The 25,694-nt window shown below is 30.4% G+C and overlaps 2 protein-coding genes and 1 long non-coding RNA gene across 4 annotated transcripts; 2 read left to right on the top strand and 1 right to left on the bottom strand.

Moving 5' to 3' along the window:
- Positions 1-2,104: 2,104 nt before the first annotated feature.
- Positions 2,105-8,508, bottom strand: LOC120082660. 2 transcript variants are annotated; one of them, XR_005483242.1, is made up of 4 exons: positions 3,951-4,462; positions 3,268-3,516; positions 2,593-2,761; positions 2,105-2,388 (listed from the first exon to the last, which is right to left on the bottom strand). It is a non-coding gene; the product is annotated as an uncharacterized LOC120082660 (long non-coding RNA). The 2 variants fall into 2 exon arrangements; XR_005483241.1 differs by lacking the exon at positions 3,951-4,462 and adding an exon at positions 8,168-8,508 and having other exon boundaries at positions 2,108-2,388.
- A 2,165-nt stretch (positions 8,509-10,673) lies between these two features.
- On the top strand, positions 10,674-17,107 carry LOC120083834 (protein PMR5-like). Its single transcript, XM_039039724.1, has 5 exons — positions 10,674-11,313; positions 11,428-11,599; positions 11,738-11,916; positions 12,213-12,371; positions 16,592-17,107. The coding sequence occupies exons 1-5, from the start codon at positions 10,991-10,993 to the stop codon at positions 16,932-16,934; spliced, it is 1,176 nt and encodes a 391-aa protein (XP_038895652.1). The 5' UTR covers positions 10,674-10,990; the 3' UTR covers positions 16,935-17,107.
- Positions 17,108-21,646: 4,539 nt separating this feature from the next.
- On the top strand, positions 21,647-23,633 carry LOC120082415 (probable protein phosphatase 2C 25). Its single transcript, XM_039037575.1, has 4 exons — positions 21,647-22,275; positions 22,430-22,774; positions 22,970-23,149; positions 23,247-23,633. Exons 1-4 carry the CDS (start codon positions 21,784-21,786, stop codon positions 23,406-23,408), a joined length of 1,179 nt encoding a protein of 392 aa, XP_038893503.1. The 5' UTR covers positions 21,647-21,783; the 3' UTR covers positions 23,409-23,633.
- Positions 23,634-25,694: the final 2,061 nt, after the last annotated feature.

Genomic DNA, 25,694 nt, shown 5'->3' with positions numbered 1-25,694 from the left:
ACCAATCCCAACACATACAAACTCAAACCAAGGATATTATTTATATATATATATATATACACATTATATTTGTTAAATTTTTTGGATTAGAGTATCCAAAATGACTGTTGTTTGCTTGTGAGATACTGAAAAATGATTTATTACTTTGGGTTGGATATCCAAAACGCTGGTTGGTTATTACTTTGTTGATACATATCTTCTCGTACTACTATTCTCGATTTTACCTTGGTTGAGTTATTAAGCTACATAAATATTCCTTTTGGTGTTTCAAGAACACACACCTTTATTTAGTTTTAAGAACACATACTATTTGTCGAGAGTTATTGTTTATGATAGATATTCAATGAAGGAAACTTAATACCATGAAGAAATATTGAGATTTTATTTAAATTGAGCTTTTACATGTATATATTTTAAAATAGTTCAATTTAATTTCTTTCAGGATTGAAGAAACTTTATGTTATTCAAGTATTGAAGTATTGGTAACTTTGTAATGCATTATGTAAAGAGATAATTATGTTGTTTGCCATCTTGCATGGTATAGATGTACAATGGATCTTTTTTCCAATGACAGAAATTTGAAACAAACGAGTATGTATTTGCTTTATTTGGTCTCTAAGCCTGCAACCTAATTATTAGATAAGAATGGGTCAATAGTGCATTTTCTTAAATACACTTGTAAGGACAAAAATTTGCCAAAATTAGAATATGTGAGCTTATTTTGCGATGCAATATATTATATGCATGAGTCCTAGGTGCAATAGTAGGTTGAAATGATATTTTTGGAAATTATGAGTCATGAGTTTGACAAAATTAGTCTTTATGAACTATTTGTATCAATTATATCCCAATTGTAATGACTTTGAAGTGTGATACCTATTCATTCATTAAGTTTTACTCTTAAATTGAAGTGTTGGAAAACGTTTTATAGAATCCATGATATTTAAGATCATCGATTGTCTTTGCTTTTATAAAACCAAACCCTAACTTAATTGAAGAAATGAGATTTAATATGAAGGAGTGTTTAACCTTATCAAGTGGTTTAGGGAGTTTGTTTATAGTTTTAGATCCTAAAAACACATTGGATTGTTTTCTCTTCTGTACATGGCCTAGGCCAATAGGTTATGAGTGACTTGGTAAAGAGCCATTACAAAGATTATCCAGTAATTCATCCCTTGAGTTTTCTTTTGTACTTGATTAAAGTTCTATTTAGATTCTTTTGAACTCTTTTTTAAATGTTACAGGTTAGTTTAAAATCAATGAACATTATTGTATTTTGATTAAGGTTTTCGAACTACGTTTTCCTCTAAAACCTCTAGCTTGTTCATCTTGTATGTAGGATCGATCTTTCGATTTGTTGATCTTGTATGTGAGATTGACCTTTCGCTTGTTGATCTCTTGAATGCATTTACTTCACCTGAAGAGTGTAGCATGTGACCCTGTTCTTAAAATTGAAGTCTTGGAAGATTGTTTGTATTTTCAAAGAACTTTAGTCTACGAGTGTGATTCATTCTTCAAGAGTTTAGGAGTCTTTTGATGGTTGGAGAATTATCTCTAAGTTCTCTTTGGAGTCTACAATTCCTAAACCCCAAAATGAAGAGAAACTCTTCTAATTTATGGAGTTCCCATGGGTCGTGTGAGTTTGAGTTTGGTTTGTCCTACAAGAATTCTGGACTTTAATGTCAGTTGACAACTAACATTAAAGATAGTGTTATTAAATCTCTTTAATGTCAATTGTCTTTAATTGAAGAGAGTGTACAATGTCGGTTTGAAACCGACATTAAAGGGTTTTAATAACATTATCTTTAATGTTGATTTTAAACCCCAGAATTATTGTCCATTTTTTTCAATTATTGTCCGTTTTTTTTTAAATACCATATCCATTTTTTTCAATTATTGTCTAGAATTATTGTCCGTGTATTCGATATAATTATTGTCCAATCCATTTTTAATGTCAGTCACAAAATTAAAAATGACATGTCCCTAAAACCAAGGTAATCAACCTGTACATGCACAAAATGAATTCTTAATTGCTTTCACAAATCCATAATAATAAATTACAAAAAGAGGAATTGGAGATGATAATTTAACTCTAAAACCAAGGTAATCAACAAATTACCAAAACTCATAAGCGTTACATAGCAAAATTAAAATTTTGATCCAAACAAGAGAGAGAACTTACTTTTAAACTATAAAATACAAACTAAAACTTGTAAATATCCCCTCCCCCTCTCCCAAAAAAAAAAAAACAAAAAACAAAACAAAACAAAAGTGCACACACACTTGTTGTCATTATATAGTATTTTCCAAATAATCTTTCAATTGCTCCTTCGTTATGTTCTCTCCACCATCTACCACAGATTTGGTCCAAATCGAAAGCATAACTTTCTGCAAGCAGAGAAAAATGGGCAAATAACATATAATAAGAACTTATAAAAACATATTAAAGAATGTTGCACGTCAGGAAAATATGTCATCTGTTCTTCAATGTTGCACATATTCACCCATTCATTAGCTTTTGCTCCATATTTTCGTGTGATTGCTTAAAAACAAGAAATGAAGAAGGCTGGCAAACTCGTAAGATTAGACTACCTCAAAAAAAAATTTTGCAACTTATGGACGACATCTTGTTCTGTTGACTAGGCCTCCACATTTACAAAGGACAACATCATCTTCTAAGGGGTTGTTGGACCATTTTAAAGTCTGAATATCATTTTGTTTTGTAAACTAGCTCTCCACATTAACCAAGAGGCTAGCAAACCTGCCAAGAAGGATTATAAAGGTCAAACAACAGTAATTAGATTCAAACAAATTACAGAACAAGGAGAGAGAGGTGGTGACCAGCAGTTGCAAGAATTTCCTCAACCAGTTTACAGACAATGGATATACAATGCTAGACTTAAAAGAGCTCGATACAGCAACCATTTCCAAACCTAGAGGGTCAACCTTTAGTACTTCTTACCAACACTTATAATTTTCAATAAAACTGCTAAAGCATGAAGATGCAAAACCAATTATTAGGGAAAATTATAGCCTTTCAAAGTACTAAATCTTGAACTAGAATCCTATTTCACTATTGTTAAAATGAGATTCAAGCTCAAAGTATTAAAATATACAAGGCCAGCAAAAAATTATAACTTATCTTAGATTGATTTTTTCAAGTCCAAGAACAAAAGGAACTAATAAAAGAATAGGGCTCCAATCAAGTTGGCCTTTTGAAAACTCAAAACAATGTCTTATCATCAATGCATAAAATTGGAGCACCACCTTTCTCTCCATCTTCGTCTCCAGAAACAATGTAAATGGCCATTGAAAGTTGCTGGTCTTGGAGATTAGAGGTTTCCTTTTTTAAGCGGATTAGAGTCTCCTATGACCTACACATGGCATATGGTCCCACCCATGACCTAACAACAAGGTCATAGGCCCTTCCTGCCTGAAGAAGATTATGGATTGAAAATGTCGATGTCTTCGAGTCACCAAAAAGGTACAAAATTTCAACATATTCTTTATCCAATGCTGCCAAATAAAATAAATTAGGTTTAATACTAATTTTGTTTGGAAAATAAATCGGTAAGTCAAACAAATCTTTCAGAATCATCATCATACAACCATACCTTCTGTAAAAGAATATGTTCTCAGAGCAACTGTTGAATTTTCTCAACCAATTTACAGACAATAGATATACAATTCCAAATTAAACATTGTAAAAGAATCTCAGAGCATAACAATTTATAATCATGGTGAAGGAAGATCAAAATAACAATAACCATACGTGCTTCACAAGAGTAGCTAATAATATTCTTATGAAAAAATTTTCCCCAAGAACTAGGAAGCTAATAAACTTAACAAAGATTTTCTGAAAAAGAATTTGAATGAGCAAACTAAATCAAGCTAGTAAAATTTTGAAAAGCAAAATCCAATGATTAATTTGAATAGGAATAATACAATACCTGGCAACAAAATCCAGTGATGGTAGACCATAACCACTACTAATAACAAGACTGGCGACACCCCTATTATACAAGCTCTGCAATGGCAATGGAGGCTTCCAAAATGCCACCGTACCGCACTGGTCCAGTCTCTCGTCATCAAGCAAGACCCACTTAGAATTTTCATGATTTGAATAAATATAGATAACTTGGTGAACATCGCAAGAGAGGTTTTTTGTCAAATTTAATCAAAATGAAGGCCTCAGATTGATAAACTAACTCTTTAAGTTCCTTCACACGATACGTGCATCCTTAACCTTCCTACCAAACAGAACATGTGAATAAGGTTATTATATATACATAAATCCGGACCAGAAGACTTCAATGGCCCTATTTTGAGCTTACTACTGTTGGATTTTATGTCCTAAAACTCGTGGTATATAAACAATGGAACTTATTCTGAAAATTCAATAAGGTGTTATTGAATAGATGTATTGCTTATTAGAAATCCAATAAACTTAAAAGTCCCTTGACTATTGGATGAGTGCTTGAACTTTATATGGAGACATAAAGGTAGATCAGGTTCGAGTAAATAGTCAAAATGATCTATAGTATATGAATAAGGTTGGGTACCTTATTCTGGTAATACTATTGAATGCGGCTCGTCTGTAGTTGTTACAAGGAGTTGTAAAGTGCTACAAACGAAGTGATCCTAATTCGTTCATGTTGGGACATGAAGAGTGAGGGGGTTCTTGTGCAAAAGGGTTTGTACAAGATCGGACCATGAAATCAGTCACTCTTATTTTATAACGTTGTTTACTGTTTAAGACTGACTATTTCAAAGCGATGACCTAGGTAACTTAACCTTAATCCTGAGCTAACTATGAACTCTTGTTTATTTGGAATTATACTTAGATTTGCATAGGTGAGGGTTGGCTCAACAGCGCTGACTCAATAAACCTCTCATTTCAAGGGTAAAACCGGATAGATAGTTGGGGACATAGGGTGCAAGATGGAATTCACTCCTACCCGCTTTAGGGATAGTAAAGAGGTTGTTCCCTTAAGTGTTGATTCTGGGTCTTGAACAAGGGGCCCTGCCCTCTCACTGACCCGAGAGGGACTCGATTTTGTTGATTGGATCACAAAACAATTGTTCATTAGGGGATTAGTGAGGACTTAAGGAACAAGAGGTAATTTCGAGGGCAAAACAAATATTTGACCCAGCTGTCATTACGAACAACCTGTGAAGGATTGACTTACTAATCATTGTTGTATCGAGTGGACATAATATATCTACAATGAGGGAAGTTCAACTATGGGCTTTAGTGGAGTGACCCATTAGTTAACGAATGGGGGTTAGATCAGTCCAATGAGTTTAGCCGATTAATCTCAGATCGTTGAAGCCCATGATCTGTAGGTTCACGAGGTCCCCTACTAGCTCGGAAATGTATTAGCTCTAGAGTAGCGTGATAAGTTAATTTGAGACGTTCAAATTAGAATCAAACGGAATTGGAGATATATATTTAAATATGATTTAAATATATGAAGATGGTTTTGTGTAAAAATTAATATAATATTGGATATTAAATTAATTAGAATTATTTAAATTGTTTAAATAATTATTTATTAATTTTATTAGAAAATAATTTATGAAATTAATTTGTAAAATTAATAAATTTTAATTTTAGAAATAAAATATGGTTTTAAAATCAATTTTAGATTTTCGAAATAGAAAATTACACAAACATGAAAAATGAGATTTTTCATCTTCATCTTCAAATTAGCTCACAAAGAACCCATTATCTTCAACCTTCAATAACTCCAAGCATGAGTTGCATCCCATGCAACAAATCTCTTTGCATGATAGCTGCAATATATTGAAGAGATTGGAGTGATTTTGGAGGGTTGCAACCGAATGAATTTTTCTGAAAAGTTCGGGTAAAAGAAAGTGTTCTTCATTTAGGTTGTTGCAGTAAGCATTCTCCAAGTTCCCTTTGATTCCAGCTTGTTTTGATCCCACAACTCAATCTAGAGCACCAAGAGAATAGTAGGGAAGATCTTGTGATAGTCTACACACAGATTTGGAGGATTTAACAGCTGGAATTCTAGATTTCAACGGTTCTTCAAAGGTATGTCTTGAAACCCATTAAATCCTGTTTAAGCATGCTTTCATTTCTGCCAAAATTAATGAATTAGAATGCTTATCGATCCTCATCGCTTCTGCTGCGTGTTAGTACCTTTCCAACCATTACATGCTATAACTCGAAAAGTGAAATCTAGAGTTTGTAAACTTAGTTTTAGGTTAAATTTTTGTAACGAGGTCTGTTTTCTTGCATGCTAGCATGTTCCTTGATTTACTTATTTGTTCAATTTTCTTTCTAGAATAGTAGGGAAGATCTTGTGATGGTCTGCACACAGATTTGGAGGATTTAGCAGCTGGAATTCTAGATTTCAACAGTTCTTCAAAGGTATGTCTTGAAACCCATTAAATCCTGTTTAAGCATGCTTTCATTTCTGCCAAAATTAATGAATTAGAATGCTTATCGATCCTCGTCGCTTCCGCTGCGTGTTGGTACCTTTCCAACAATTACATGCTATAACTCGAAAAGTGAAAAGTAGATAATAAGAAAGAAAATTGAACAAATAAGTAAATCAAGGAACATGCTAACATGCAAGAAAACAGACCTCGTTACAAAAATTTAACCTAAAACTAAGTTTACAAACTCTTATATTTTGGAAAATTTTCGACAACATAATGACACTACTACAACGAAAACAAAAATTTACCTTGAACCTATTCAAAGAAATGCACTTTTTCTATTAGAAAGAGTTTGTAATTTTCCTTTCTCCAACTCTCTACTGCTTCTGATCATATAAGTGGAAGATTATAACAACTAACAAGAAATATCATGCACGAGATTAAAAGTCTTCAATCTTGAAAGATCTACACAAATTTCAGCAAGATAGCAGATGATTGATTGATGCAGCATAAATTGCACATATGCGTTACCTTAAAACTTCAGCAAAAGAATATACCAACCATTAAATATTGCAGCAATGAATTTGTATATAGGGTATAAAATATTCAACAAATTCTTAATGTATATGAAGACAGCTTGGACATATCGGTAACTAATGACTAAATTTGTGATACCAATAGGGTTATTAATGTAAGTAAGAAGCTAACCCCATTTAAAACATTACCATCCTCTTCTTGTTTTTCTCATTGTTATTGTTGTTTTTTTTAAATGTTTATTATTATTGTCATTATTGTTATAAGCTTATAATAAAGGTATTGTTATTTTATATTTCTATATAGCATATAGGTGAGTGTCATTCAATATGACCTGTAAGTTAAATTTAATCAATTGGTAACTGGTATTAGGAGAACGATCTCAATGAAAAAACACAAAAAAAAAATAAAAAATAAAAATTAAAAAAACAGAACCACCCTTTTCTATTCAATAAAAATTTACAAACTCTTTCTAATAGCTTGGTGTTTGTGACAGTGTGTATATAAATGATTAGAGAGTAAGCTCACTAGAATATCCCATGTAAGAAGTTGTAACCAAGAGTATACCCAATCACATTAAGTATTCAAATTTAAGCAAAATTCAAAAATTGAAAAGAAGAAAGATGATGTAATGTAAAGTAAAAGAAACCAGATAGAAAATACCAAATGTTAATCATAGATCTGAGGCATTGCTCTGATCTTCTGGCTCAAAAAAATCCATGGATGCCAATAATGTTGGTTACTGTTAAGATATCCCAATGGCAAAGCACTTTCTATCAATCTAACTAAAACCATATGCATTGAGTTACATTGTAAAAGTTATTGGGTTTAAGTGGATTAGGATGAATATAACATCTTAAAGTTGGTTTGGACTTGAAACCAATCTAACCCTTTAAACTCTACCTTCACCAGACCACTTTTGCATTTTTTATTACTCTCAATCTCCCTTCAAACATCTACTTTTTTCCTTCACAATTTCTCTTCAAACATCTATAAATCCCTCATTTCCAAACTCAAGCTCATTTACCCAACTTTCCTCACCTCTGACACAATCATTTTCTTTCCCCATTTCGTGGAATCTAAACACCCACCTAGAGAGAACGAGAAACAAAAAAAAAAGTTTTCAATAGGCAGTGGTGTAGTGGTAGTGTTCAAGCATCACTGCCATCATCACCACCACGAGCTACGACACAGAGGAGGAAAGGAAAATGTCCCAGAAGTTTACCTATAGGGTGGAAAATGTCTGGTGGAGAGGTAGATTTGGTCGACGAGCGATGACACAGAGGTCGGATTAATGACGAACGGAGGCTGGATCCACAACAGACCTGCACGATCGACGACAAACAAAGGCGAATCGTCAAACAGAGGTCGGATCTGCACATGGAGGCCAGATTTGCACGATGAACAGACCTATACCCACGATCAACGAATGAATGGCAAGGGTTTGGAAGAGAGAAGTGAGAAAAAAGAGGGTCTGAAGAGGGAAGTGTGAGAATGAGAGGAAAAAGGAAATAGAGGGAGAGTGAAGAGGGAAATGAAAAAAAATGGGAGAAAAATATAAAGTGAGATAGATTAAGTGGGCTTTTAATGTCGATTTTAAACCAACATTAAAGGTACCCCTACAATGTCGGTTTAAAACCGATATTAAAGATCCATTTTTTTTTAAATAAAGAAACAAAACCGACATTATACATCCAATTTCACTTTTTTCAACCGACATTAAAGCCCAAAATTCTTGTAGTGAATACTGGGGCCCAAGTAATTAGGGTTTCAGACGTGGTTGATATTTGACCAAATTGAGCCTATTTTTGGACTCAATTGAATTTGTCAAAAATAAATTAGATCAAATTAGTTTATTTGATCCAACGGCTACGATGAAGACACATAACATATTGGGATTTGCCAACTTTTGTCTTTAATTTTAATTTGAAACACAGGTCGGTTTTTAATTAATCCCAAACTTGATCATTTGTAATTTTATCATTAATTTGAGATATATTGCGATAATTTGTAATAGATTAAAGTTTCTCATTAAACAATTTTCATCATGGAAATAATAAAAGAATGAAATATAAATAACTATACTCTACCTTATATCTCAAAGAAATTCTAATCTATGTCGTGTTTGGTAACTATAGGCTTAATTAAAAAAAAAAATTCAAATGATTACTAAATAGGATATAATTTTTAAATAGTATATATCAAAACAAAGATATCAATAAATGAAAGTAATGTTTCTAATCTTAGTTTTTGAAAATGAAAAACAAAAAAAATTAAATAGTTGTCAAATGAGATAGAGTTGTAGTCTTTAAAAACATAATTTTTCTTTTTAGATTGGCTAAGTTCAAATGTTTATTTAAGAATGATAAAAACACAATCAATTCCCGAAAAACAAACACAAATTTCAAAATTAAAAAACTAACCAGTTATGAAATTGTACCTTAATTATCCTTCCATCCTTCCAACATATAAGTTAGAAGAGTAAATAATAAAATAAAATAAAATAAAAGTGCAAACATTAGATATTGGAGACAAAGCACAACAACTAAAGAAATGTGTTTTATTTTTACTATTTTTCTTTAACTTAATATCTAAAAAGAACCTGATTCTATATTTTACTTTTAGGAAACACTTTTGACAAATAATTCTTTTATATATTTTTTAAAAAGTTATCAAATCGGAGATTAATATTCAAAAAGTTTAGAAGAGGAAAAATGCATAAGGGTAAGAAATGGTATAAGAGTAGAAATATTCTGTGCCTATTTTATGTATTTAAATCTCATCTGTTAGAAAAAAAAATCCCATTTAGGATTGAACCAAAGAAAAGATTATTTAGCCCATCAACTTTTACTTTCATTCTATTTTGATTTAAAAAATAATGTTTAGTTTAGTACATCAACTTTAGAATTTGTCATTTTTTCTTTTTCATGAAACAAATATAGGAAATACATCGTCTTTCTTTACTATTAGACTAAATTATTAAAAATACATCTAAACTATGCTATTTGTTTAAAAATTAAAAAAAAAAACAAGTCCTATTTTCTATTTGCTCTTGGCCTTCCATAAACGTTTCAAAATTATATTTAGAGTAGAAATTTATTTGTTGAAAAAATAAAATAAAAATTGGGATAAGATTGCAATCACCCAACATTTCAAATGCCAATGTTCGTTCAACATTCTAATAAATGCAAGAGGTTTTGAAGTATTTATGCGAAAAGTAAAAAAAAAAAAAAATTGTAACTTTTAAGGGTGTGTTTGAGTCAAAGAGTTAAGAAGTATGGAGTTGTAAACTTAACTCCTTGTTTGGTCAAAGGGGCTCGTGAGTCCACGAATAAAAAACATAAATTTTATATCTTATCAACTTCTTATATTACAGGTCCTAGGAATTCACAACTCCACAGACTTCATAACTTTTCGGAGTTCACAATTCCACTCATTACCTCATGAAGGTGTTTGGGATAAGCATTAGAGAGTAGAAAATTGGGAAGTGAGACCAAAGAAGTTCGTAGGTTCCACTACTAAAAAATATCAAACTTCTTACACTGCGAATCCTAGTGGTTCACAACTCTCCAAATTTTATAATTTCTTAGAGTTAACAACTTTACTCATTATCCCAAACACCTTTAAAAAGTATAGCGAGAGAGATATTTTCAAAACACATGATCATGGGTATTTTATTTTCATTTTATAAACATTAGCTCACAAATTAATGTGTAGTAGCAGGATTCATTAATCTTTGTGTTAAAAGAGAGAGAGAGAGAGGGGGAGAGAATAACAAAGCCGAGAGGCTGAGTGTGTTCAACAAAGCAAAGAACATGTGCCTTTCAATTACTTGTTTCCTTCCCTTTTCACCAAAAGCCAAGCAATTCCCCAATTCCACAACTTAACTACAATTTTGCCCCATTCAAATTCCAAACCCATTTCCCAACTGGCTCCCATTATCATTATCTCTTCAATGGCTTGATTTCATCCCCACCCATTTACCCCATTCCCCATTTTCCTTCTCCCAAACCACAACAAAACCCCTCTCTCTCTCTTTCACTCTTCAATGGGGTTTTTCAGTTTTTGGCCTTGTTTGGCAACATTGTTCTTCATTTTGCTTCATACCCATTTAGCTTCCTCTGCTTTGATTATCAGTTTGAAGCACCATTACCGCAACAACGACCACCACAATCGGCGGCCAATGCTTCAAGCTAACCAAAGCAGCTGTGCCCTGTTCGCCGGAACTTGGGTTCGAGACGATTCATATCCACTCTACCAATCATCAAACTGCCCTTTCATCGATCCTCAGTTCAACTGCCAAGTCTACGGCCGACCCGATTCTAATTACCTCAAATACCGTTGGCAGCCGCTTGATTGTGAGCTCCCAAGGTCAGGAATCGAAAACCCCTCTTTATGAAATTTCTTTTTGATGGGGTTTTTGTTTATGTTTTTTCTTTGTCATTTACATTTTGATGAATCTTGCTGTAGCGTTTTCCATTAAAGGTTCGATGGGGCTGAGTTTTTGATGAGAATGAGAGGAAGAACTGTAATGTTTGTTGGTGATTCATTGGGGAGAAACCAATGGGAGTCATTGATTTGCTTGATCTTATCATCTGCTCCCCAAACTCCCACTCAAATGATTAGAGGAGAACCTCTTTCAACCTTCAGATTCATTGTGAGTTGCCACTTTAAACCTTCAGATTTTGTTTTAAATCATAGATCTGTGGTGGGTTTTGACAATCTAGGATTAGATTTCAGAATCTGTTGATATAAAAATGATGTTAAAGTTGATAGATTAAGTAACTTTTTGCAGGAATATGAGTTAACTGTGTCCTATTACAAAGCCCCATATCTTGTGGACATAAATATAGAGAACGGGAAGAGAGTTTTAAAGCTGGAGGAGATATCAATGAATGGAAATGCTTGGGTTGGAGCTGATGTGATTTCCTTCAATACCGGACATTGGTGGAGCCACACAGGCTCTCTACAAGGGTTTGTTATGAAACTTGAAATCTTGATGAAGAAGATGATTAATGTGGCCTAATTTTTCAAAAATATTCATATTCTTTCAAAACTTAGCATACGACTCTATGTTAAGGCTGCAACGGATGTTTCATATTGTTTCAATGTTCGTTCAACATTTTAATGGATTTCTACTTCATGTTTACGAAATGTATCGAAACTTTGAAAAGAATAGGGATATTTTTTAAATAAATGACAAATTTTAGAATAATTTATTTTAGTTTAGCCATTGATGTGATGAAGGGTGTGGATTGTGTTTGTTTTAGGTGGGATTACATGGAATCAGGAGGATCATATTATCAGGACATGGATCGGTTGGGTGCAATGGAAAAGGGTCTAAGAACATGGGCTGATTGGGTTGATAAGAACATTGATGTCACTAGAACAAGGGTTTTCTTCCAAGCTATCTCCCCCACACATTACAAGTAAGTGAACAAATTTTCATCTCTGTTCATTATTTCTCATAAAAAGTATAGATCTACCAAATAAAATAATATAATATCTAATAATGTGTTCGAATAAAAGGAGTATGTATCACTGTAATAATAAAAATTAGGAAACAATAATTTTTTTTTTTGTTTCTTAGATTTTGGATTTGATTTCTATTTTGTCTCCATGTTTCAAAAAGTTACACTTTTAGTTCGTCCGTTTTCAATTTGATTTCAATTTAGTTTTTAGGTTTCAAAATGTTTATAATTTTACTACTAGGATTTGAGTTTTGTTTTCATTTGGTCCATAGGTTTAAAAATTTACACTTCTAATTCCGATTTTTTGCTCATTTTCCGTCTGTTAATGTATATTAATTAATTTAAAATATTAAAAGAATTATAATTAATTAACTTTCACTTCTTTTTTCTTACCACTAAAACTAATTTTAAAATTTCACTTCATAATTACTTAAATTAATTAATAGACATTAGCACCAAATACTGAAGTAAATATTTAATGAAAACTGGAGGTTAAAAACTTGAAAGTATAGCATTTAAAAAATCTATAGACCAAATTGAAACGAAACTTCAAAATCTCAAAGATAAATTGTAACATTTTGAAATTTAGAAACTAAATTGAAACCAAATTTAACGTTTAACGCTAAAAATATAATACTTTAAGAAAATTCAAACTTGATAAAAACTAGACCCAAAATCTGAAAAACTATTCTCTTTATTGTTTAAAAATTAGGTCCATTATTGAATGTTGGCTTGGTCTACCAATGGCTCCAAGCACCAAAAATTCTTTTTTCCATGCCCATTTGGGGCCTTGGGCTCTTGCCTTTTGGCTATTCCTTCAGGTCTCACAATAGGCATTTTAGATATTTTTTTTTAGGTTAAATTATCATTTTAGCCTTTTTAGTTTTGATTTGAACCACATGGTTAATTCCCTACCAAGTTTAAATTATATGTCTGGTCTACGTACTTTCAAAAGTTTCGGATAAGTTCTTAAAGGCACGTTTGGTTAGTGATATAAAATAGAAATTTGAAAATAAGGGATTCAATGAAAATATGGTTGTATTTCATAATTTTGTATTTTTAAATAATTTTAATAATCTATAAATCATAAAAATAATTATAGTTATGGATGGATATTAGGTTGAAACTCAACTATTATTAACTAATTTAAGTTATTAATTTTTTATAATTTTTTATTTTACAATATCATGTGATATAAATTATATTCTAGTTTCTACATAAACTACATAATTGAATTTTACATAAATTAATTGACATGGCATACTACATATATATATAACAATACTATTTTCAGAACTTCTACTATTTAATCACTCAACCCAAAAATTGTTTTAAGAAATAAAACCAAACGAATATTTGTTGAATCCCTTTTGATTAATTTGAAAGAATTCAAATTGGATTTCAAACCAGCCTTTGAACTTTTAATTTTAGAGAGAAAATAGAGCTTTTTTCCCCTCTCTCTCTTCAAGAGAATGTTTTAGAGAGAGAAAAAAAAGTTAGAGAATGAAACTTATTAAAAGGGGGTATGTGTCAAAAGAGGGAAAAATGAAAATTAGAAAAATTATTTTTGAAAAAACGGAAATTTGTTTTAGAATACTACTTTTTTTTTTCTTTTAATCTTAGATTTATTTACAATTTCAAAACCATTTTAAAGTACATGGAATACCATTTTTTTAAAGTTTAGTACCAAACTTATAATTCGAAGTGTGTTTAGTTTAACCTTCTACAAGTTTAATTTTAAAAACAAATTATTTTGAAAAAAATTAAAGTATTTGACAACCACTCAAAATAGTTTTTGAAACACTTTTAAAGTGTATTTTAAATAGTTTTTATCAAAAGGAATTTAATTTAAAGTGATTAATTTTTTTTTGTTTCAATAGTCAATCCAAATAAGCCATCGATTTGTGTTTTATCGCGGTCCTCATAGTTTAATTAAATATCTTAAAATGCTCTAGCATTAGTAATTGTACAAGGACCTGAGATGGAGAAATTGGATTTGCTATAATTAAGTTCAACTATTGATTTTTGGAATGGTAATTGATGTCTTATTCATTGAATTATGTTCAAATTCACAAATTGGGCAAACGCCGTTTTTCACCTTACTTATTTTCTCTTCTAAAAATCTACTCTATTTTCTCATTTTTTTTTTACTCAAATCAAACCCTAGTATACTCTGCTTAAGTTGGTCTACCAATTTAATCTTTCGTTGAAGTGAGCTTAGCTCAGCGATAGTTAACATGCACTCATTTTTATATTGTCAGAGGTTCGATCCCTCATCTTGCGACTATTCTACTAAAAAAACATACAAAATTAATTCGATTATAAGATTAGTCATTTAAAAAGTTCTTGAATTTTAAAAACGTTTAATAGATTTTTAAACTTTCAACTTTGTGTTTCGTAGTAATCTTTGTAATAGATTATTAACTTTCAATTGTGTGTTTACTTCTCTAACATAATCAATACTTTTACAAAGCAACTTGTTTCTATTTTTCTTTTTTTTTTTTTGGGATAAGAGTAACTTATCCATATTTTTATTATTATTATTTTGAATTTAACATAGAGGGGGAGAAATTGAAACTTTTGGCCTATTCATTGAGAACACATGCCTTAACTTTACAACTATGCTTATGTTGGAAAAAAAAAGAAAAAGAAAATGAAAAATGAAAAGGGATCTTTTGAATTTTATGTTTAATAAGACTTAATTTTTTTTTTCTAGTATTTAGTAGGTAGGTGAATATTAAAAATATATAGAATTGGTTAATGACCTTATAGACACAAAATTAAAGTCATGTACTTATTAGACATAAAATTGAAAGTTTAGGAATCTATTATATACTTTTCAAAATTTAAAAATTAAGGATCCGTTTGGTAAGGATTTTGTTTTTTGTTTTTGGTTTTGAAAATTAAATCTATTTCCTCCACATTTCTTACGATAATTTGTATTTTTCTTAAGTATAATGGTTGAATTCTTAATTAAATTTAAAAAACAAAAACAAGTTTTTAAAAGGTACTTTTTTTAGTTTCAAAATTTAGCTTGGTTTTTTAAATTATTGGTAAAAAATAAATAACAAAGGAAAAATTTTGGAAGTGGAAATAGTATCTCTATCTATAGACTTAATTTCCAAAAAAAAAAAAAAAAAAATCAAATGGTTACGAAAAAGACTTAAATAGACATAAATCTAATAGTTTAGCTCTTAACTTGATAGTCTAATCATAATATGTTTTCTGAAAAGTTAATTAACTCATTTAGTGTTATTCCTATGTGGGAAAATATCTTACACAATTTAACGGATTCCAAATATGTCGGTGGGAGTGGGACAGATCATTTAATAAAATGGATATTTATTAATTTTCTCTATATATAGTACAACATTAAAAATTGCTCCTGATAATTTTGATGTACAAATAAAAGAAAAAAATTATTGTATGATAATTTCAAGCTGGATGTGTTCAATTTAAAAGGGAAAAAAGAAATTGTAAATGATGCTTCCTTGAAGCTTCATGGCCCTACCTGTTGGCTTATCTCTTTCCTTAATTCAAAATGATATGATCTGAAGATATTTTCAATTTGTTTAATAAAACTTCTTAAAAAAACATTGAAAACTAAGAATCTTTCCAACATCATGTCTTGTTCCCTGAATTTGGCATATAAAATCATCTTAGGTTTAGCTGTTGTGTTTTATTTTTAATAAAAATGTATACCCTCCATCAAGAGATTAGAGATAGGAGTGAATACTAAAACCAACTAAACCAAATCAAACCAAAAATTCGATTTTTAATGGAGCGCAGTGCACTTTAATTTAAAATTACATGGAAATTGACATAGAAGTTTGAATCTTCTCACTTCATAGCTAAAATGTTGGTCACTTTTGTAGATTTGAAAACCGAACCCAAACGAACCAAACCATTTATATATATTATAAATAAAATCGAACCAAACCAAATATTTAAGGTTTGGTTCAGTTCAGACCAAACAAACGATTCGTTAGTTCGGTTTGGTATATATATATATATATATTTAAATTTTTTGTTTGGTTCAGTTTGGGGGACCAAATGAAACACTGAACACCCCTAATCAAAAGTTCAAATCTCCTCGCTTCACCCTTTAGTCAAAAGTTCAAATCTCCTCATTTCATAATAAAAATGTTGTTCATGTTTGTGGATGATATATGAAATAGTCCATCAGAATGGAACATGGGGACATCGTTGACGACAATGACATCAATGAAGAATTGCTATGGCGAAACGGCACCGATGGGGGGGACGACATACCCGGGAGGATACCCTATTCAGATGAGGGTTGTGGATGAAGTGATAAGGGACATGAGGAAGGCAGTATACTTGTTAGACATCACAATGTTGTCTGAGCTAAGAAAGGATGGACACCCTTCCATTTATAGTGGTGATTTGAGCCCTCAACAAAAGGCTAACCCAGATAGATCAGCTGATTGTAGCCATTGGTGTCTTCCTGGCGTACCTGATACCTGGAATCAATTACTTTATACTGCCTTGTTCTTTTAGCTCTAGATACTTATTGTTCTAATGCAAGAATTCAGGGATATATTCAAATTAATCTATAATCTTTCTTCCACTATAATGTAATTTGTAAAGTAACTGATGATTTATTGTTAGCTGAGAGAAACCAATGGAAATTTAGGGACACTCATTTGGATAAATAGTTTTATGTTCTTTTAGATAAGTGTTTTATATTGAATTTTACAATCGACAAGTTACTAAAAATATCAATTCATATCTCCTACACTCTTCATTATATTCCGTTTGAGAAAACGTCGTGTGAAACTTATACTTATATTTGTTAAACTCTCAAACTTTTATAAATGAATCAATTTAGAATCTTAGATAACATTTCTTTGGAAAATCTCTCATGTATTTATTCAAATTGTCAATTTTGTAAAATCAGCATTTTAAGATTCACATTTGGATAATAAGTGGTCTAAATTTATTGGCTCATGGAAATTTAAAAGTCTAATTGATAAATTCTATCTTTCAAAGTAACATGTCCTAGCATGCTAACCAAATTTAACATTTTTTTTTTTTAACATAAACACTTAATTAAGGTACTGAAAAACCTTATGAAGATTTTTTTTTCCTTATATATATATATGCATTAAAGGTAATATTAAAATTTTTAAAGTTAAAAAAGATCAGGGACCATTTGTTATTTTTAGTTGGTTGATTACAAATAAAGTGTTTGAACCAAAACATTTGACAAGATTACATATTTATTTTTTATGATATTTAGAGACGGGAGAAATAGACGTCTGACCTTAAGGTTAGTAGGACAAAATTTTATGTTAATTGAAATATGCTATTTTTTCATAGAAAATACTTCTAATCTTTGTTTTTCCAGCTTTTGGTATCTACTTCTAAGCTATTTGACAAACAATGAATTATCAAATCATTAAAATAAATTTATAGCATTATTGTTAAAGGAAACAAATGCAATTTGGACCTCGTCTAATAAACCAATATTCGAAATATATTTTAGGTGTCGTTTGGTAACCATTTCATTTTTTGTTTTTAGTTTTTTAAAATTTATCCTATTTTCTTCTTGTTTCTTATAATGATTTGTATCTCATTCTATGGTCGAATTCTTAGTTAAATTCTAAAATTAAAAATTTAAAAGCTACTTTTCTTAGCCTTCAAATTTTGGCTTGATTTTTTAAACCATTAATAAAAACAAATTTTTAAAACCTACTTTTTTTTTTTTTAGTTTTCAATTTTTTTTAAACCATTGATAAAAAATAGATGAGAAATGAATAAATTTGGATGTTGAAGTAGAGTCTATAGACTTAATTTTTTAAAACAAAAACAAAAAAACTAAATGGTCATAAAGGCGGGACCTTAGTAATTAAGATAATTATAACTTCTTGAATTTGACCTAAATTTTAGTATGGAAAAGTTAGCTGGAAAGACTTGAATCCTATTAGTCTTAACATAATTTTTAAATTTTATTTTTTGAGTTCAACCGTTATGACCTGGAGAAAATCATCAAGTAAATAATGTTTTATTTACTAAAGTATACTTGAATTGACTAATAATTTTTAAAAACTTAATATAAATACATACCGTAATTTTAATACAATAAGAAGTCATGTTTATGTAGCTGAAACATAATTTATCCCTAGTAATCTGAAAAATGAATCTCAATTGATTATATTTGTTGTTGTTTATATGTGTTTCGTATTTATAAAAAATTGTGAGGTCCGTCTTCAATCTAATTGTGGTTGAAAATGACGTAGAATCTACTACATTTACCCTTATTATTACATATTGTTACTATTGATAGTTGTATATTTTTCCTTTTTATTTCCTAATTATTTGTAGAATCTTTATGTTATTTTTATATTGTATTTTCCATTTTATTTCTGTTATTGCATCCTCCTACAAGTGCTTGACATGTGGTACTCAAATATTTATTAAATATCATCCAAATGTACAATGCTATTCATTGAAAATTATGAAAATTATGAATATGTGTTTATTGTTACCTTTACTTTTGCTGTTAACAATTATCATTAGGGTCAAACAATAACAGTAACGATAGAAAATGTGTCATATTCATAATTCTAAATAAATACAATTAAAAAAATTCAATTATGTTATGATTCAGGTATATTACGATTTATTCATAAATGAAATTTCATTACAAATATATTAATTTTCATTATAAATTGATAAATTTGGTCTAAATGTGAAGTATTATCGCTGAGCTATTAGATTTATGTATTTTAAATATGAGTTGTAACTTATAAGTATTCTTCCGAATTTCCGAATCAACAGATTCAACACGGAGAAGAAGAAGATCAAATTTTAATTTTACTTTTAAAAAATAAAAAATGCAGCGTTGCATGTGACAGAGACGTTGATACATGACGTCATCCCCAACGGTCGCCTTAAGAAAAAAATATATAAAAAAAAAAAAAAAACACATACAAAAAATATTTTTAATTGTTAAAATTGTTATATTATAAAACAATCCCTGCATTATAACGGTAACTTCGCAGTACTATCCCAAACTCTGATCTGTGGGTCCCACCCAGGAGACAGCTGTCATTTTGCTGCATTCAGTCTATTTTCTTCTTTTCAGTCAAAAGGATGATTGAATTTGAGAATCCCACTTTGGAAATTTAACTCTATGTTTATGACTTTTGACTTCTTTCTTTCTTACAATTACCTCATTGCCCTCCTTTCTCTAATTCTTATTCTATTTCTACCCCTAATTTCGGCTCTCTTATTCCAATCTTGTCTATAGATTAACAAAAAGAAAATTGATCCTATTCTATTAGATCATCATGACAATTGTGTTGCTATCTTTTTCTTTTCTTTTCTTTTTAAACAATAATTCATGGTCAACACTCTTGAATACTTGAATATTGTGGGATGTGTAATTGATAACAAACTCCTTTGTTGATGTGTGTTTTGACATTGACTAAATATGAAGAAGCTGATTCATGACATGTAAGTGAGAATAACTATTTCTAATGGTATGAAGTCTTTGGGATGAAACTAAAAGAAAAACCATAAATGTTTGTGCTTAATTTGAAAAATATCGCACCATGGATTATGGAGACATTTGGAGTAATATTGAACCTCATAAATGAAGAAAATTATACAATGAGACCATGACAATGTTATAATATAAATTTGAATATATATATGTGCTTTCTAATAATAACAAAAAAAAACTAAGCCAACATGAACATATCTCAATTGGTTTAGGCTTAATTTGGAATTATTGTAGCTTTTAAAATAATTGCTGACAACTTTGCTTTTAGAAAAATCAATTGTAGTATGAAGCAACTTAGTGTTTGGAATATATTAGTTTTAGATCTGAAAAAATTAGTTTTAATGTTTAGTATATCATTGTCTTTTTTTAGATATAACTATTAAATAAACCTATTATTATTATTAGGGACTTTTTAAGTATAAAAAAATATTTCAAAATATTTACACTTAGCAAAAAGTTTCAAAAGTATAAATTATGTTTGAAACTAACTTTTTAGTATAAAGTGTTAATATTTTTTGGATTTTTCTATTTATAAGATTTTTTCTTATTAAATATATATATATTTTTAATAATTTATAGTATCCAAATAAACCTACTATTACAATTGGTAATTTAAAAAAAAAAAAAAAGATTAGAATATATAAATAATTATTTAAAATGTTATGCTTTAAGTATTAAGGGGAAGAAACTTTAATTTTCTTTTTAAAAAATTAATATGTTAAAAAATAATAGTTGTGTTGTATGAAAAATGATGGTTATGTGGGAAAGATACTACATATATAATATAAATCTTAATTTTGAAGGATAAAAATGAAAAATGAAAATTTATTAAGAAGAAAATTTTGATTTTACAAAAAATCTAAAATCTGGTATGAAACTGATTTTAAAAGTGAGTGAAATGAACTTGGTTTGTAAAATTGATTTTAATGGATTAATCAAAATTTGTTTTTCCAAACACAAAATAGGGTAAAGATTCTTTTAAAATCATCTCGACCTCCTAAAAATCAACCACAAATACATCGTAAGAGGCATATACCAACGATCAAATGGTCAAAGTTTCAAAATCCCTATCCGTACACATTGAACTAAATAAAAAAGATACAACTACAAGATATAAATTTGAAACACTTTTATACGATTTTTTCCCAAATATATGGATACAGAATTGTCCACCACATTGTGATAGCATCTTTTAACAATTTCTCCACTAAAATTCCTTAACTTTCAAAGTTCATTTTCTATTTCTTTTATCGAATATTCACAATTCATGACAATAGATTCTCAACCTCTAGAATATATTTAAGTTGGCCTATACAAGACATTCAATTCACTACATAACTTAATGTTTAAGGTGTAGAAGAGTATTTGGTCTTTATCATCCTACTTTGAAAAAGAACAAAATACATTAACATTATCATATGTAACATGTTTCTTTATTTTCCTTCTTAATTTCCTTCCATAATAAATGGAGAATTGCACCCTTTATTATTTTTATTTGGCTGCCGACTCACTATTATAACGTTTGACTCAAGTCACAAAGCAAAAGCAAAGAAGGGTAATTTAGGTATTTCAATCAATGTAAAGGAATATTAGTCAAAATACGTTAAGAATAATCCAAATCCAACTGTCCCCACCCCCCGCTATTAACACGGAATTAAAAAAGAACACGCGCTGACTCAATCTCCCTTTATATTACCCTTTTTCTCTTCCAATTTTTCCGTAACCCTAAATTTAAATCCCTCAAATTTCCATCTCAATCCTTAATTCAAGAAAAATTCGTATCTGGGTTTTGATTTCTTTGTGTTTTTGAATCTGGGTTTTTCTTTAGAAGCTTTGAATATGTCTGTCTCCGTTGCGGTTTCGAATTCGCCGGGATTTTCCCCTTCATCGTCTATGTTCTGTAACAAGACGTCCATTATTTCTCCGGCGCCGGAGGCATTGACGCTCACTTTAGCCCATTTGAAATCGTCCCAGGCTTCGTCATCTTGTTCTTCTTCGCCTTCTTCGCCTTCTTCCCCTTTTCGGATTAGGTTTCCCAAGCCCCCTTCTGGGCTTTCGGCTGCGGCGGCAGCGGTGGCGGTGGCTTCCACTTCTTCTCCTTCGTCGGCGTCGTCGAGCGCGATTTTGAAGAGGAAGAGACCCGCTAGGTTGGATATTCCGTTGACGCCGTTGAGTTTTGCGGCTCCGGTGATGCCGTCGCCGTCGTCGTTCAGGGAGGTGGTGGAGGCTGAAAGAGATGGGTATTCCGTGTATTGTAAGAGAGGGAGGAGGAGAATTGCTATGGAAGATCGGTATTCTGCCGCTGTTGATCTACGTGGAAATTCTAAAGAGGTAAAAATTGTTGTAGATTTTTTTATTTTTTTTTTTTTTTAAATTTTGTTTGAGTTTTAAGATTTTAGCATCTGGGTATTAATTTTAGGGGTGGATTTTCCAAGTATTAGAACAAATGGGACTCAATTTTGTGTTATTGTTATTGAATTTTCAGGCGTTCTTTGGTGTATTCGATGGACATGGAGGTGCAAAGGCTGCAGAATTTGCAGCAAATAACTTGGAGAAGAACGTTATGAATGAAATCGAAAGAATGGCCGATAATGAAATTGATTTTGAACAAGCCATTAAACATGGCTACCTCACCACTGATTCTGATTTCCTCAAGGAGGATCAACGTGGTGGTTCATGTTGTGTGACAGCCCTGATCAAGAAAGGCAACCTTGTTATCTCCAACGCTGGTGACTGTCGCGCTGTTCTCAGCAGCCAAGGTGTTGCCGAGGCCATCACCTCCGACCACCGCCCATCCCGGGAAGACGAAAGACACAGGATCGAGTCCACGGTAAGAATTGAATTGGTAGATGATGATTCATTCTGTAACGCCCCGTATTTTCTGATATAGTTAATTTCCAGTTTAATTTGCTTTAGAAAATTCGGGTCGTTACACATTTATTCATTAACAATTGAGCCTTTGTTCAATGTTGATGGAGTGATGATGTCAAAACTGAATTTGGTATTGTTTTTTGGCTTTCTGCAGGGTGGATATGTTGATTTGTGCAATGGCATTTGGAGAGTCCAGGGATCTCTGGCTGTAACAAGAGGAATTGGGGATGCTCACCTGAAACAATGGGTGATAGCCGAACCGGAGACGAGGGCAATTCGGATTGAGCCTCGACACGAGTTCTTGATCTTAGCCTCAGACGGATTATGGGAAATGGTAAGCGATTCAAACCCTAGTGTGATCACTAATCACAAAACCTCCTCCATTGAAGACAATTTGTACTGAACCATTTTGTTTTTCTTGTGGTTTTCAGGTGAGCAATCAAGAAGCAGTGGACATAGTACATCCATTGTGTGTAGGTATTGAGAAGGCAGAGCCATTGATGGCCTGTAAAAAGCTTGTGGAGCTGTCTCTTTCAAGAGGTTCAGTTGATGACATTAGTGTAGTACTGATTCAATTGGCTAACTTTATCTAATTTTATTAATTTAGTGTAATATTTAGAGAGGATACTACTGCTGGCTGCAAATTGGACTAACCCCATAATTGAATGAGAAATAGGGCTGAAGGGAGGGGGAAATTTGTCTCTCTGATTAGCCTTCAAATCTAATTAGGGTTTTATGAGTGTAATTGACTGATCTGATCATATTCTTTTGTATTTATGACTCCAAATTTTAATAATATACATTTTCTCTTCATATCCTCTCATTTTCTACCCCTTAAAAGTCCAATTTTCCGAGTTCAATCATTGAAACCATCCAACATTGGAGGATGTTAGTATTAGTGTCTTATCTAGTGAGCTATACTCGGATCAATTTCACTTCTTTTTTTTTTTCTCTTTCGAGGAAAATTTGTACTTACCTTTTAAAATCACTACCATATAACTAAGTATTAAAAGAAACACCAAATTTCTACATAAATATTGTTGTTAAACTTTTTTTTTTTTTTTTTCTCTTTCGAGGAAAATTTGTACGTACCTTTTAAAATCACTACCATATAACTAAGTATTAAAAGAAACACCAAATTTCTACATAAATATTGTTGTTAAGAAAAACGTTATAAAGATTTGTATGGTTAATTAAGAGTGTGTTAGTTAAGATAATTAGGTTTTGTTCGGGATGTTGTATGTGAAATCAGTGTCCAAAACTATTTAGTTAAATTGTTGCAACACATTTTTAACAGTTTGGAGATATAGAAAGCTCTATCCAGCAGAGAAAATATCAAAGGCAATCAAAATGTTATTTCATCCAACAGAACAACAAAAATTAGTCTCCAAATTTAGACCTTTCTGTTGAATTTCTGTGATATTTAACAAAAAACACAAGTAGGAGGATAAATGGTATAGTGTTATTTCAACTAAATAGATCAAATTTAGATAGAAAATAGAGGACTTAGTATAGATATAAAAAACGCGTAAATCAGTCTATAAAATCTAACTTAATATGGGATTAGTTTGGAGAGCTGTTGAATCTTTTAAAATAATGAATGATGGTAAACAGTGCTTTTTCAAAAAAAAAAAAAAAAGAAAAAGAAATTTTTTTAAAAAAACCTGATGATTTGAAAAAATATCGATCAATCCAATCCATGCGGCTTGAGTTGGATTAGATTCAAATAAATGAAAATTTTGTGGGTTAGGTTGGTTCATGGGTTCACTTAAAATATCCCAAACTAACCCGAATCAACCTGAACTTATTATTAACTTTAAAATGTATATTTTTTTTTTTACTTATGATGCAATATATATACATATATTTACTTAAGTTTTAATTTTTTTGGATAATCTATTCTCTAACAACTCCTAAAATTAGTTTTTTAACAAGAAAAAAAATTTATTATATAAATTGAAATTGTGTTGCTAATCTTAATTCAATTTATGAAAATAATTCAATCAAATTTTAACATATTAACATTTTACTTATTTTTAGAACAAAAATTTAAATAAATAGTTCGATTAATCCGAACAATCCAACCCAATGTTTTATGGTTGAATTGGGTTGAGTTCATTTTTTTTAATAAGAGTTATTGGATTGAAGAAATTAACAATACGAACAATTATATTAGGTCTAAAAAATCCTTCAACCAAATCCAACCCGATCCACCACACTTCTATTAGCTATTAATTTCACAACTAATAGAAGTTCATGGTTAAAAATATATAAAATCACTATTCAAAAGTTTAAATTGGCTTGTTCTAGAAGAAATTTCATGAATAAAAATGGAAGAAGAAAATGTTTAGAAGTAGTTTCATGAATGGATTTGTATTAAAGTCAAGCTATCCAAGTGGAATTATTATTATTATTATTATTATTTTATCATTTTCACATTAAATAAAAGGAAAGGAAAAAAAACTAAGGTAAAGAATGAGAATCCAAAATGAAATTTCCAAGCATGAGAAGTGGGAACACAATTTTTTTTTTCTTTAATTTTTCAAAGGATTTTATGTTTTGAAATTTGCTGATTTTGAGTCAACACGTTCTTGAATACTTCAATTCCACTAAATTTTATTAAATAATGCGTGTTTTATACTTTCACTATTTCACACTATTTAAAGAAAAAAAAAACTTGAATTTTTTAAAATTAATTTTCTAGTTTGGTCTATACTTCTAAGAGCTTCATTATATTTAATTTTGTTTTTTCTTTTGTCAAATTTAGTTTTAGATTTTTCATTCTAACATGTTGGAGAATATATTAGAATTTATAATTTTTAAATTGATGATACAATATTTTAGCCGGTTGAATCATGTTTAAGGTTTTTTTGTTTACT

Source organism: Benincasa hispida, chromosome 8 (assembly GCF_009727055.1).
Source record: "Benincasa hispida cultivar B227 chromosome 8, ASM972705v1, whole genome shotgun sequence".
Classification (NCBI taxonomy): domain Eukaryota; kingdom Viridiplantae; phylum Streptophyta; class Magnoliopsida; order Cucurbitales; family Cucurbitaceae; genus Benincasa; species Benincasa hispida.
The sequence above is the reverse complement of the archived record's forward strand: the minus strand, read 5'-3'. Positions and strand labels throughout refer to the sequence as shown.